We start from the raw sequence: 12286 nt of genomic DNA on the forward strand, positions 1-12286 counted from the left end.
CGTTTTCCACCACAGCCATGACAGTACATTATTTCTGACATGGTTATTAGTAGCTTTACTCACATGATCAGCAGAGACGTCGGGGTTATTTTCTCACTATCAGACAGTGTGTATGTATTGATTACCCCTAGCTAATCATATCTATGTCCGTATAAAGCACCTCAACGTTAAGCTACGGTGAAAGCAACCAGGTACTGATTCATGGTGATAAAAGAATGTTATCTTCTGTTATGGATGCTATGGTGGCTAACGCTAATAACACTGTTAGCTAAGGCTAATCAGGCTAACATTAGCCTTGAGTACGTTGGCAAGAATATATGAAACAAACGTCACTTTACTGACATTTCAAACTACGTCCAAACAGATATGGACGAGAGAAACATACGTAACTTTATTTAAAGATGCATCATGACAAGTAACCAGGAAGTGTTCGTATTGCCATCAAACATAATTCAGACTCTCTCAGGTGTATTTCCTCCTACCTGCTGGCGTCTGGTGCAGGTTTGAGGCGTCCCTGTGCGTTGGCCTCCCACACGCTGTTGGCGAGCTCGTTGCCGATGGCCGACATGACCCTGATGAGCTCCAGCGGCCACTCGTCCAGGTCCAGGGAGCGAACCCTGGACAGGTGGGTGCCCAGGTTCCTGTGGATGCCCGAGCACTCGATGCAGATCAGGGCCCCGAGGTTCAGACTCGCCCAGTCCGGGTCTGAAGAGCGAAGAGGGAGATGTTTGAGATAATTAAAATTTTATCATGTTTTAACTTCACACAGAAATGTAACCAGAAGCAGCCGTTATATCGCTCTCTTCAAGGCCACCAAACTCCATTCACAAAAACAGTGATTTAACCTCACAGAGAACAGGAGCTGCTGGTCTGCTGCTGCCTCCATCAGTTAGTCTGTTTCTGTAATTGTGTGACTTTGATGTTTTAAAGGGTTAGTTTGGATCCAACACAATATTTGTGTAACACAAAATGACACAAACAAACTAGTCGATGGATGCAGCAGCAGAGCAGCAGCTCCTGTGTCCTGTTCTCTAAAATCCCTGTTTTAGTGAATGTAGTCTGGTGTGTGTGCTGTTTGTGGTTAAACCAAAAGGATCTTCCAGGTCTCTCTCTGTAGGGATCCTTTCCATGATGCTGTCAGACGTGGACATCATGGAGATCATGTCTCTTAGTCTTGTGTTTGAAACTCACTCTGTGCTTCACAGTCGACACAGCGGCCATTTCCTCGGATGCCCCTGATGGACTGCAGCGCCATGGCCTCCGTCTGGCTGGTGAGACGAGACTGAAGCAAAGACGACAGACAAGTTCTTTATGTAGACAGGATTGATCAGGATTGATCAGGATTAATCAGGATTGATCAGGATTAATCAGGATTCGTTACCTGAACTCAGCCTGAATATTCACACACAGTTTAGCAACTAATTTAAAGTCGTCTTCAACTCAACATGATGTTCATTTGGTAAATTATAGACAAAAATAGACCAGGAAGGGGGGGCTTTAGGGCGGGACTACCTGACTAACCAATCAGAGGAGGGTCCTGACTGAACCTGACCAATCAGAGGAGGGTCCTGACTGAACCTGACCAATCAGAGGAAGACTTTGTGGAATAAACACCACTTCTGGCTCCAAAAAAACCAAGATGGCGTCGCCCGTAAAGCCGAACTCTAGGCTTCAAAATCATCGGGTTCTGTTATATAGTTCATAGTAATAAAATAACATAAAATAAAATATTTAAAACACAGAATATGAGGAAATATAATAAAAAGGACAAAATGTTTTTAAAAAGGAAAAACTGTGAATGTGCAAAGGTGGCGTTGTTGAGATGTTAATGTAACGTGTAGTGTCTATGGGGGGGGGGGTTGGGTCTGGATCGGGGGGGGTCCAGGTCTGGCTGCCTCTCTGAGACTCACTCACACTCTGGACAGATGAGAGTCTCACCGCCGCAGTCGAGCTGCTGATGTCGGGAAATGAAGTAGAAACATGGCAAAGAAATGGAAGAGGAGAGGGAGGGGGGGGGCGGCCTTTTGGGTGGGACGATATGTGTGTGTGTGTGTGTGTGTGTGTGTGTGTGTGTGTGTGTGTGTGGGGGGGTGAAGCGCTGAGAGCCTGAGGCGTAAACACGGCAGGCCTCGACTGGGAGCCGCTGTAAAATGGCACAGACGAGGCCGAATGTGAGCGGCAGTAATTGGCATTTTGTAATTATGTGAATGAAAGTGTGTTTGTGTGTAAGCAGGTAAGAGTGTGTGTGTGTGTGTGTGTGTTACTGTTTGTCATCATCTTCATCCATTCGTACTGTTTCTGTGATTACAATTGGATTTTAATCGTAATATTTTCATATAAATGCTCATTTCTGTACATATTTAAACAGCTTATAAGACGTTTATTTAATTTTTTTCTTATCGGATCCTGATAATTATCTCAATTTAGAGTCCGTGTTTTAGCATCTCTCATTTCATGATGAAGACAGTGAGATGGACCTAAAAGCTTTAAAAAGACCAGCTACACAGTCTGTAGTAAGTATTTTCTCCTCTGTGTCATACTAACTCTAAAAAATGGTGCTTAAGCTGTTTTAGGACTGTAAGGAGCCTTAGACCAGACTTCAGTCAAAAAACTGCTGATTTAACGAGGGCAGAGAACTCCAGTTTACTGGGTTCACATGAGGTTTATGTTTTTAAACTCATTTAAGTAAGTTCCTCAAATGTAAACTGTCCCTGTTATATATTTTTCCAAATACACATCAGAGTATTTTCTCCTCTCTGTCACTCTAACTTGTACTTTAGATGTTTTGACTATTAGGAACTGTGGACCAGACTTCAGTCAAAAAACTGCTGATTTAAAGAGTGCAGAGTTTGGCACCGCTCACCTTGTTCTTGCTGCTCTCACAGGACTGCAGGCTGGCCAGGATCTGGCTCTCGATGACCTGCACCCAGGCGTCTCGCTCCTCGTACGACGTGGCCTCGAAGTGCCACGTCTGCCCCGTCAGCGACACGATGGTGAACTCAAAGTTCTCCTCTTGTTCTGTTGGGAGAGAAAATACAAAATACATACAAGATTCAGCAGGGGAACTTAAAACTTTACACTCAGCCATGTTTCCTCTCAGCCGTTTGGTTCACGCTGTTCTCCAGAAGCCTGTTTGGCGTCTTGTGTGAGCTAGCTTTAGCACGCTAACTATGACTAGCTAGCGCTGTGTCGTACAGCAGTGAACTTTGGGCGCCATGATCGAAGCCTCTTCCCTTCTGCCGCCATCTCCTCTTTGAAACGACGGGAGGCAGCAAGTTAGCGAGTTAGCATTTAGCTAACGTCTAAACGTTATTGTTAGCTTAAAACGTCGTTAGCGGTGTTACGTCGGGCCGCAGAGCGTCACGTGGTGCCATTCTCCCTGCTACAGAGTCGCTGTGGCTTTGACGTTGAAGTTTTTACCAAGTGTTCGGTTTTTCTGGAACAAACTCACGAAAAGCTCGTAAAAAAGTCGTCAAGTGTTTCTGTTTGCTGCTCAGGTTACATTCAGTGACACCTGTTCGCCTCCACGACCACCGGCGACCTGCGTGACCCCGCCCCCTCAAGCCAGGATGTCACCCAAATTAAGGGGCCCTCAGCCCCCCCCCCGAAAGGTCAGTCATTACAATCAGGGCCTGCTGGAGGGGGGGGGCATATGGATCTATTACCCAGAACCCCATCAGAGGTTAATTGGCCAATCAGGACTCAATTAGACTGTGTGTGTGTGTGTGTGTGACTGAAGCAGCTGATGAAAGTCAAAGTCCAAGTTTGTGGGCGAAAGGTCTGGAAAGTGGTCCAGATTATTTGGTCTAGAATGAGCTTCAGTGCTCCATTTACTGGATTTAAGGGTGAAATGTCCCTTTAAGAGCAGAAATTAACTGTGAAATTAGAGGATTTTAGAGTACAAGTACTTTTACTAGTACTACTACTACTTATACTACTATTACTACTAATACTACTAATACTACTACTGTTACTACTAATAGTACTACTGTTACTACTAGTTATACTCCAACTTCTACTACTACAACCACCACTACAAGTACTCCTACTACTACTATTGCTAGCAGTAGCAGTAGCAGTAGTACTTCTACTGCTGCTGTTACTACAGTGAGAACAATGGCTGTGATTGATCACAGTGTGATCGATCACAGTGTGAGTCGTATAATAATGACGACACCAAACAGAACTTCCTGTTCTGGACTTATTAATAGTTTAATATTTCAGTGAAATGCTGGAATCGGACATTCGGGGCTCCTTCTGTCGGTCGTAATGAGGAAGAGGAGTCCAGCACCGCCAGCTGATGAAGGCAGCAGCGCAATGCATTCTGGTAGTTGTAGGATTTGTACCTTTTGAGCTAAACAGTTGTTAATACCATCGTTCATGCACTTGGAGCACATGATCCAGTGTGGAGGCAGCTCTCAGAGGTCTGGGGGTGTTGGCGGGTAGTTGGCGCTCACATTTGGAAACTGTTAGAGAAAGGATGGGAAGTGGAGGTGAAGCGGGGGCACGGCTGGAGCCGGTATCATCGCGGCGGCAGATCAGACAACAGCCACCTCCTGTTTACAATTAGCCCCCGTGAGGAGGGAGGGGATGAAGAGGGGAGGGGGGGATAATTCCCAGGATTCCTCGGTTTCTGCTGGTCCGACCCTCAACGAAAGCACGTGAAGCGCTGGCACGTCCCAAAAAATGGTGTTGTTAGGAGATAAAGTGTCGTGTACGGGCGTCCGGAGCGAGAGCGAGCTGAAGAGCTGAGCGAGCGGAGGTCGATAATCACTCATGACACTTTTAGGGGAGCGTTTCTGGGAGCAGCAGTTTCATGACGTGTGCCGGGAGTGAAGCAGCGAAAAAGATGAGGGGTTTAATCAGTCGGAGAGCGGTCACGGCCGGCCCGCGAGGGAACGACCATTTGCTCTTCCTCAACTCCAGTCATTTGGCTAATTGGGAGCGTCTCAGAGCACCGGAGCTGAAGTTCCCCTCCGGCTCGGCTCTGGATAATCAATGGCCTTGTCCGAGGAGAGGAAGGACGGGAGGAGAGGAAGGACGGGAGGAGAGGATGGAAGGGAGGAGAGGAAGGACGGGAGGAGAGGATGGAAGGGAGCGCCCCGAGGCCCGGCGAGCGCCTGAGAAACCCTTCCACTTCCAGGATAAAGACACCGAAAACACCTTCACACGCCAAAGCTTCCTTTGCCGAAGACAACGGAGGATCGTGTTCGTCTCTGGGGGGCTCCGGGCTAACGACGGGCCGCCTCTGATTAGTTGATGTTAATTAAAACCACTGTTTACAGGAGCTGGTTCAGGGCTCAAGGTTAAACCAGACTTTGGTTTTAAATTGGCGGCAGAATGAGCCACAAAACAACAAGCCGTCATTTCCCACAAAGAAAACAACTCAATCAAAGGTGAAATCGTTGAAAATCAATCTTATGATGTTGAACCTTTCTGACCCACAGAGAAAACAAGATGAAAACTTTTAAAAACAAAAGCTCGGCTGAAACTGTTTGAATAAAATGTGAGGAGAAACAATTTAAAGATGATAATGACCAAGAAGTTTAGCAGAGAGCATGATGAAAAATAACTTTTACAACAAAACAAACATCTGTAAAAAAAAAAAAAAAAAAAAGACAAAGACGAATAAAACAGCTTGAACTTGTTCCCTTCTTCAGACTCTGTAATATCTCAGTCACTTTATAGGCGTAAAAACATACATGCTTTCAGTTGAAGAGTATCAGTAACTTAAAGAAATGACAATAAGTGGTTTAGTTCAGGAGCATTTATCCAAACACGTTTATTAGTGGAAGTCCTTCATGGTATTAATCACCTGTTCAACAACTTTAACACACCTGAAGGCTCAATCCGCTCCAGTTAACGCTTCAAGCTCCCAAACTAACGCAAAAGAGAATCCACTCAAGTTTTCAAAATAAAAGCCCCCCCTGCAGACTTTCAATGGTATATTCCATCAGTATTTCCCTCAGGAGGAGGTGGAGGAGACCAAAAACGGAGCGAAAAGAGAGAGAATACTGGACTTAACATTCATCAGGTGACACAAGAACGAAGTTTCTTTGTGTTAACAAGCAGCTGTTTGCTGTAGTAACTTTAACAAGTATTATTCTCACCTAACACCTGAACTGAAATGATCAACATCTGTCTACATGAAAGGAAACCAGGCTTTGGTTTATTCTCCTCCACCATGACTTCCTTCTCTTCCAGCACACCTGCCGGCGTTGCTAAAAACACCCGATCAGCTCCGAGTCATATGATTCCAGTGGTTCTCGACCTCCAGTGTGACAAATATGCCGATCGGCGACCAGAAATGATCAGAGTCAGAGTGTAAGAGAAGCACCTGCTGCAGCCTGTGGTTTTTTAGGAGTTTGGGTTTTACGGGTCACGTGGCGTCCTGCCTCCAGACCGAAGGATAACGGCAGAAATGAAAGCTGAGTGTTAAGATGTGATTACTGAAGGGCGGACTGGAGATAATTTAGTGTGTTTGGAGGCTCCTGGGTCTACACGGGGTGCGTCTTCGCCCTCAACGACAGCCCACCCATCAAGCGCCGGTTGAGCCCTGCAGGGTCAAGAGCAGGGATCCCATCATAATTAAATTCCCATGATTCTCTGTTTTCAGGGGGGGTTGGCTGCTTGACAATTATGGAAACCAACAATCCAGAAAGGCCCGGCCTCTCAGCGACATAAATTAAATGCCGTTTCTGGATTTAAATGCTGCACGCTGACCCACTGCGCAGCGGCGGCGGCGGCTAATGAATAAAATGAGGGGGGCATCAGGCTGTGCAGCTGGAGAACCACTCCCACCTCCCAGAAAGAGTCTGGAGGCCTCCAGATGCTCCTGACGGGCAGCAACAGTAAACTATCGTGACGTTTAAAGCTGTATCATTACATCAACAGCAGCTAACATGACAAAGAGAACTTAGAGAGCCAGATGTTTCCCTCAGGAGGAGGTGGAGGAGACCAAAGATGGAGCAAAAACAGAGAGAATACTGGACTACTGCTGTAGTAACCTTAAAAAGTTGGATTATTGCACTATTATTTTCTAATTTATTATTTTGTAGGACGACCAGAGGATCATCTGGGATGGAGAAACACTCTGACTGTGACTTTAGCTGCTGTCTGTAGCTGCAGCACAACAAAGCAGGAAGTACATCCAAGAGACACATTTAAAGCAGCAGAAGAAGAAACGCAGCCGTTTGATCCCGTTAGAAACACATTTAAAGCAGCAGAAGAAGAAACGCAGCCGTTTGATCCAGTTAGAAACACATTTAAAGCAGCAGAAGAAGAAACGCGGCCTGTTTGATCCTGTTAGAAACACATTTAAAGCAGCAGAAGAAGAAACGCGGCCTGTTTGATCCCGTTAGAGACACATTTAAAGCAGCAGAAGAAGAAACGCGGCCTGTTTGATCCTTTTAGAAACACATTTAAAGCAGCAGAAGAAGAAACGCGGCCTGTTTGATCCCGTTAGAGACACATTTAAAGCAGCAGAAGAAGAAACGCGGCCTGTTTGATCCTTTTAGAAACACATTTAAAGCAGCAGAAGAAGAAACGCGGCCTGTTTGATCCCGTTAGAAACACATTTAAAGCAGCAGAAGAAGAAACGCGGCCTGTTTGATCCCGTTAGAAACACATTTAAAGCAGCAGAAGAAGAAACGCGGCCTGTTTGATCCCGTTAGAAACACATTTAAAGCAGCAGAAGAAGAAACGCGGCCCGTTTGATCCCGTTAGAAACACATTTAAAGCAGCAGAAGAAGAAACGCGGCCCGTTTGATCCCGTTAGAAACACATTTAAAGCAGCAGAAGAAGAAACGCGGCCCGTTTGATCCCGTTAGAGACACATTTAAAGCAGCAGAAGAAGAAACGCGGCCCGTTTGATCCCGTTAGAAACACATTTAAAGCAGCAGAAGAAGAAACGCGGCCCGTTTGATCCTGTTAGAAGCTCCAGCATCAGTTTGAGTCTGATCTGAACTCTGATCGGAGGTTTAGACGTGAATTAAAAACTCTTCTATCCTCTGGAAGTTTGTCGGGACATTCTAGTCCGAACAAAGTGAGCGTCGTACATTTACATGATTTTTGTTTCTAAATGAATCAAAAATGTCCTGAATGTTTTCTAAAGGTCCTTTCAGATCCACAGAAGTCTGTAGGACGGGACAAACGTATGCACGGGAGCACAAACGCTCACAAACACAGGCCGACGGCGAGTCAGCCGCCCCGTATTGGTAATTACCGCCACCGCTCTCGGCTACTGTGGGCGACATTCGCACACAGAGAGGTGGCGCCGAGGCAATTTGTGAACTCTGACACCGGTAACCTTTAGCGGCAGAAACAGAACAAACCAAATATACAGCATTTACAAGACGCGGCGAGGGAGGAGGGGGGCAGGACATGCATACGAGCCTATCATCCGGGGCGGGAGGTGTCGGGGAGGGGGTGTGTGTGTGTGTGTGTGTGTGTGTGTGTGTGTGTGTGACAAGCAGGACGGTAGGTGCAATGAGAGGGGAGGCGTGAGGGAGACAAAGGGGGGCCTGGGGAAACCCAAATTAAAAGCCTTAAATGTCACCGCACACAGTATTGCTTTGCGACACAGGTCATTACTCCCCATATTATTCGCAGCCTTTTACAACATTAATAACCTGGAAAATATTGCAGCCGATTGTTCTGAAGTCTCTGAAAAAGAAATATGTAGGTGTGTTTTTTTTTTAAAAGGTTGGAGACTGATTGAGATGATTTACCCCGTTTTGTCGCCTCCATGCAGACAAGACGGAGAAACCGACACTTAAGAACACAGTTTGGCCGCCGTGGTGGATTTTAAGGATATTCAGGTTCAGTAAAACAGGAGACACATCAAAAGATGCATCCGAACAACATCCGACACTCACTGGACGTCACGGTTCAACACCACCTGCACAACGCATGCTTCCACACAGGTCAGGTGACTCCTCCGTCACACAGGTGAACCACACACACACTGACATCACACTGGTTTGGTGATTTGCAGGTCAAAAGCAGTTTTGGCTAAAAATGGGCAAAAAATGGCTGAAAATTACATTTTGATTTTAGACTTTTAGCTTAAATCAAACTGTTTGAACGTGTTTCCATGTTGGGATACTGTTGAAGTGAAGCTGTGACGCCGGAGCTGCTTCAGGAAGTCAAATCTATCCTGTTGATGTTACGTCACCGTCAGTTGGAGCTTTTGTTCCGTTATTGATTTGTTATAAAACTCTCCTGGTTGATTCATCAGCCCAATACGGTGAATTATGAGACATCTGAGCCGATTTCAAAGCAGTTTAATGCTTTTAATAAATCAGATCTGACCAGTAATACCAAACTTTAGCACCAGTTATTTCCTGTGATTAGCATCTAGACTGCTAAACTTAAACTTTCTTCTTCTTACATATTAAAAAAAGTGAAAACTAAAGTAAATTTTGGCAGCTGAGCTCTGTTTGTAACATCAGAGGCTAACATTGCTAATGTTAGCATGTTAGTCTCATCCGGTAAGATGTAACCAAATAAAACCTCGTACAGAACTCCATCTCTCCGTCTTGTTTGCTTCTTTAACTTTGAGGTTTTATCTGGTGACATTAACTGTTGAGACCCGACCAGACTTTAGACGCTGCGTGTGCATGCTAACGTTAGCGTGTTTAGCTCCCGAGGCTAAAGCTGACACCAGCTGCTAAAATCCACGTTCTTCACGACGTAGTTGAACAGAATTGTTTTTAAACTTTTAGGTTAAACTGCAGAAGAAGAAGAAAATTGTGTTTCAGCTTCTGGATTCCATGCGACACACGACAGACGCTAAAGATAAAGGTTAAAGTAGTTTCACTCAGGCACTGGTGTGGCCTAGAACATAATATTCTGTTAATCACATGTCACATTGTAAAGTTAAGACTCGTCAGTGCAGGTCGTCGACTTATTAATTAGCTAGAACGTCTCATAATGATAACTGCCAGTTAGCATAAAATCAATAAATGAAAACTGAGAAGTCAACTACGACTCCCAGAGTGCATTTCAGCAACAAGCATCCAATCACAGAGCTTAAAATCCCTCGACATGCTAAAGGATGGTTATCAGCCAGATGTAGCCCAGTTTTAAGCTCGATGTTCGGACGTATTTTGACGCTAAAAATCACCAAACGTCTCCATCCCTGCAGCGGGTGGGGTCAGGGTGGGGTCGCCGGGTGTCCACCTGTCCCCCACAGGTACACCTCAGCAGTGTTTTTACCTTCCGAGTTGAGCAGACTGTTGGTGTAAATGCTGCGAAGGCTACCGACACGACTAAGTTTCCACGCTTTACGTTTGGCTGCGTCCCCCGACGGCAGGAAGAGAGAAAAAAAAGGCGGGAACGAAAGAGGAAAAGACAAAAAAACAGAGGACGGAGCGAAGGAGAGAGGAGGAGGAGGAGGAGACGACACGGACGGGAGGAAACAGAAGAAGAAGAAGAAGAAGAAGAAGAAGAAACAGGAAAGGGAAGAGAGACAGGCGTCAAAAACAGCAGCGCTGACAAGGATTGGTCCATAAGCGAGGGGGCGTGGCTTAGTGAGGAAGTGGGAGGGGCCAGTGAGCACCATGAGGGGATGAAACAAACTCACCACAGCACACCAGACCTCACACATCTGGTACAAACAGGGTAAAACATCAATAACAGGCAAATAAAAGCTGCTCCCTCATCAAAATAAATAAATAAATACAGAGTTTATAATCTCAACACTTCCTGCTCATTTTTCACATTAAAGGCCGGAAAGGAGAGCTTTTAATGTGAAACAGTTTTATCTGTTCTTAATTAAACAATCATGCTATTTAAATATTTAAAAAAATATTATTTCTTCTTCTGGTGCAAATTTTTAATTGATATTTATGGTCCTTTATTAAACATCTCTAATAATTTGAATAAATAAATAAATGTAATAATTTTGATTATTTAATTTGATTTAATTTTAATATCGTCACCTTTTTTAATGTTTGACTCATATTTAATCTATCGGGTGAGTCAAAGGGAATAGAAGTAAAACAAAGATGTTGACTAATTAAATTAAAAACCTCTCCTGATCAGACCACCTGGACTCTCCGCCACACTGGCCCCTTTGTCTCCCACCTGCTTGACCCCCGCTGACCCAAATTGACCCGTGATGGCGAGCGGAGCCCATCTTCCTCATTAACCCCGACTTTAAAGGAATTCACGCTCACAAAGAACCAGTCAGAGGCGGTGGCGTGCTGCAGGTGCTCCGCCGAGCGCCATCGACACACAGAGTGAGTGAAGCTCTTCAGCTGACACACACACACACACACACACACACACACACACACACACACACACACACACACACACACTCTCCACCTGTTGTCAGAGTTTGCTGGTTGAGGAATCAAAGCCGCTGAAAACACAAAAACTCTCTTCGCAAACAAGGAATGTGTCCAGCAGCGTTCCTGCTGTTACCTGTGAGAGGCCACTTCAAATATCCCAGAGAGTGTGTGTGTGTGTGTGTGAGTGTGTGTGTGTGTGTGTGTGTGAGTGTGTGTGTGAGTGTGTGTGTGTGTGTGTGTGTGTGTGTGTGTGTGTGTGTGTGTGTGTGTGTGTGTGTGTGTGTGTGTGTGTGTGTGTGTGTGTGTGTGTGTGTGTGTGTGTGTGTGTGTGTGAAGGTATTTTGCAGGTCAGCTTTCAAAGCTCCAGGATGAAGGGAGGGTATCAAACAGCAGCTAGTTAATGAGAACTGGAGCTGATGTCGAGGCTGTGATCAGCAGGGGTTCACCTGACACAGGTAGGTGTGTGTGTGTGTGTGTGTGTGTGTGTGTGTGTGTGTGTGTGTGTGTGTGTGTGTGTGTGTGTGTGTGTGTGTGTGTAGTTACAAGAACAAGGTCTGGTTTTACACCTGTGTTGTGAGGACTACTTGTCTGGTCCTGGTTTTACAGTGAAGGTAAAGGTTAGGCTATTAGTGATGGTTAAGGTTATGGTGAAGGACTGCAGAGAGGATAGAAAGGTCCTCACAACTGTACAAAGAAAAGAGTGTGTGTGTTTCACTTTACACCTGATGAGGACTTCCTGTCTGATGAGGACCTCCTGTCTGATGAGGACTTCCTGTCTGATGAGGACTTCCTGTCTGATGAGGACTTCCTGTCTGATGAGGACCTCCTGTCTGATGAGGACTTCCTGTCTGATGAGGACCTCCTGTCTGATGAGGACCTCCTGTCTGATGAGGACTTCCTGTCTGATGAGGACCTCCTGTCTGATGAGGACTTCCTGTCTGATGAGGACTTCCTGTCTGATGAGGACCTCCTGTCTGATGAGGACTTCC

The 12286-nt window shown here is 45.5% G+C and overlaps 1 protein-coding gene across 1 annotated transcript in view; it reads right to left on the reverse strand.

Annotated features, from left to right (window-relative positions):
• Nucleotides 1-12286, reverse strand: part of agap1 (ArfGAP with GTPase domain, ankyrin repeat and PH domain 1) — a 106541-nt gene that overhangs the window by 16423 nt on the left and 77832 nt on the right. Inside the window, exons 15-17 of the mRNA XM_070855667.1 lie at nucleotides 2864-3018; nucleotides 1192-1282; nucleotides 483-705 (exon numbers count right to left, since the gene is read on the reverse strand). Of these exons, the coding sequence (XP_070711768.1) occupies nucleotides 483-705; nucleotides 1192-1282; nucleotides 2864-3018 (469 nt within the window). The remainder of the gene's footprint in view (nucleotides 1-482; nucleotides 706-1191; nucleotides 1283-2863; nucleotides 3019-12286) is intronic.

This window comes from Pempheris klunzingeri, chromosome 24, assembly GCF_042242105.1.
Source record: "Pempheris klunzingeri isolate RE-2024b chromosome 24, fPemKlu1.hap1, whole genome shotgun sequence".
In the NCBI taxonomy this organism is placed as follows: domain Eukaryota; kingdom Metazoa; phylum Chordata; class Actinopteri; order Acropomatiformes; family Pempheridae; genus Pempheris; species Pempheris klunzingeri.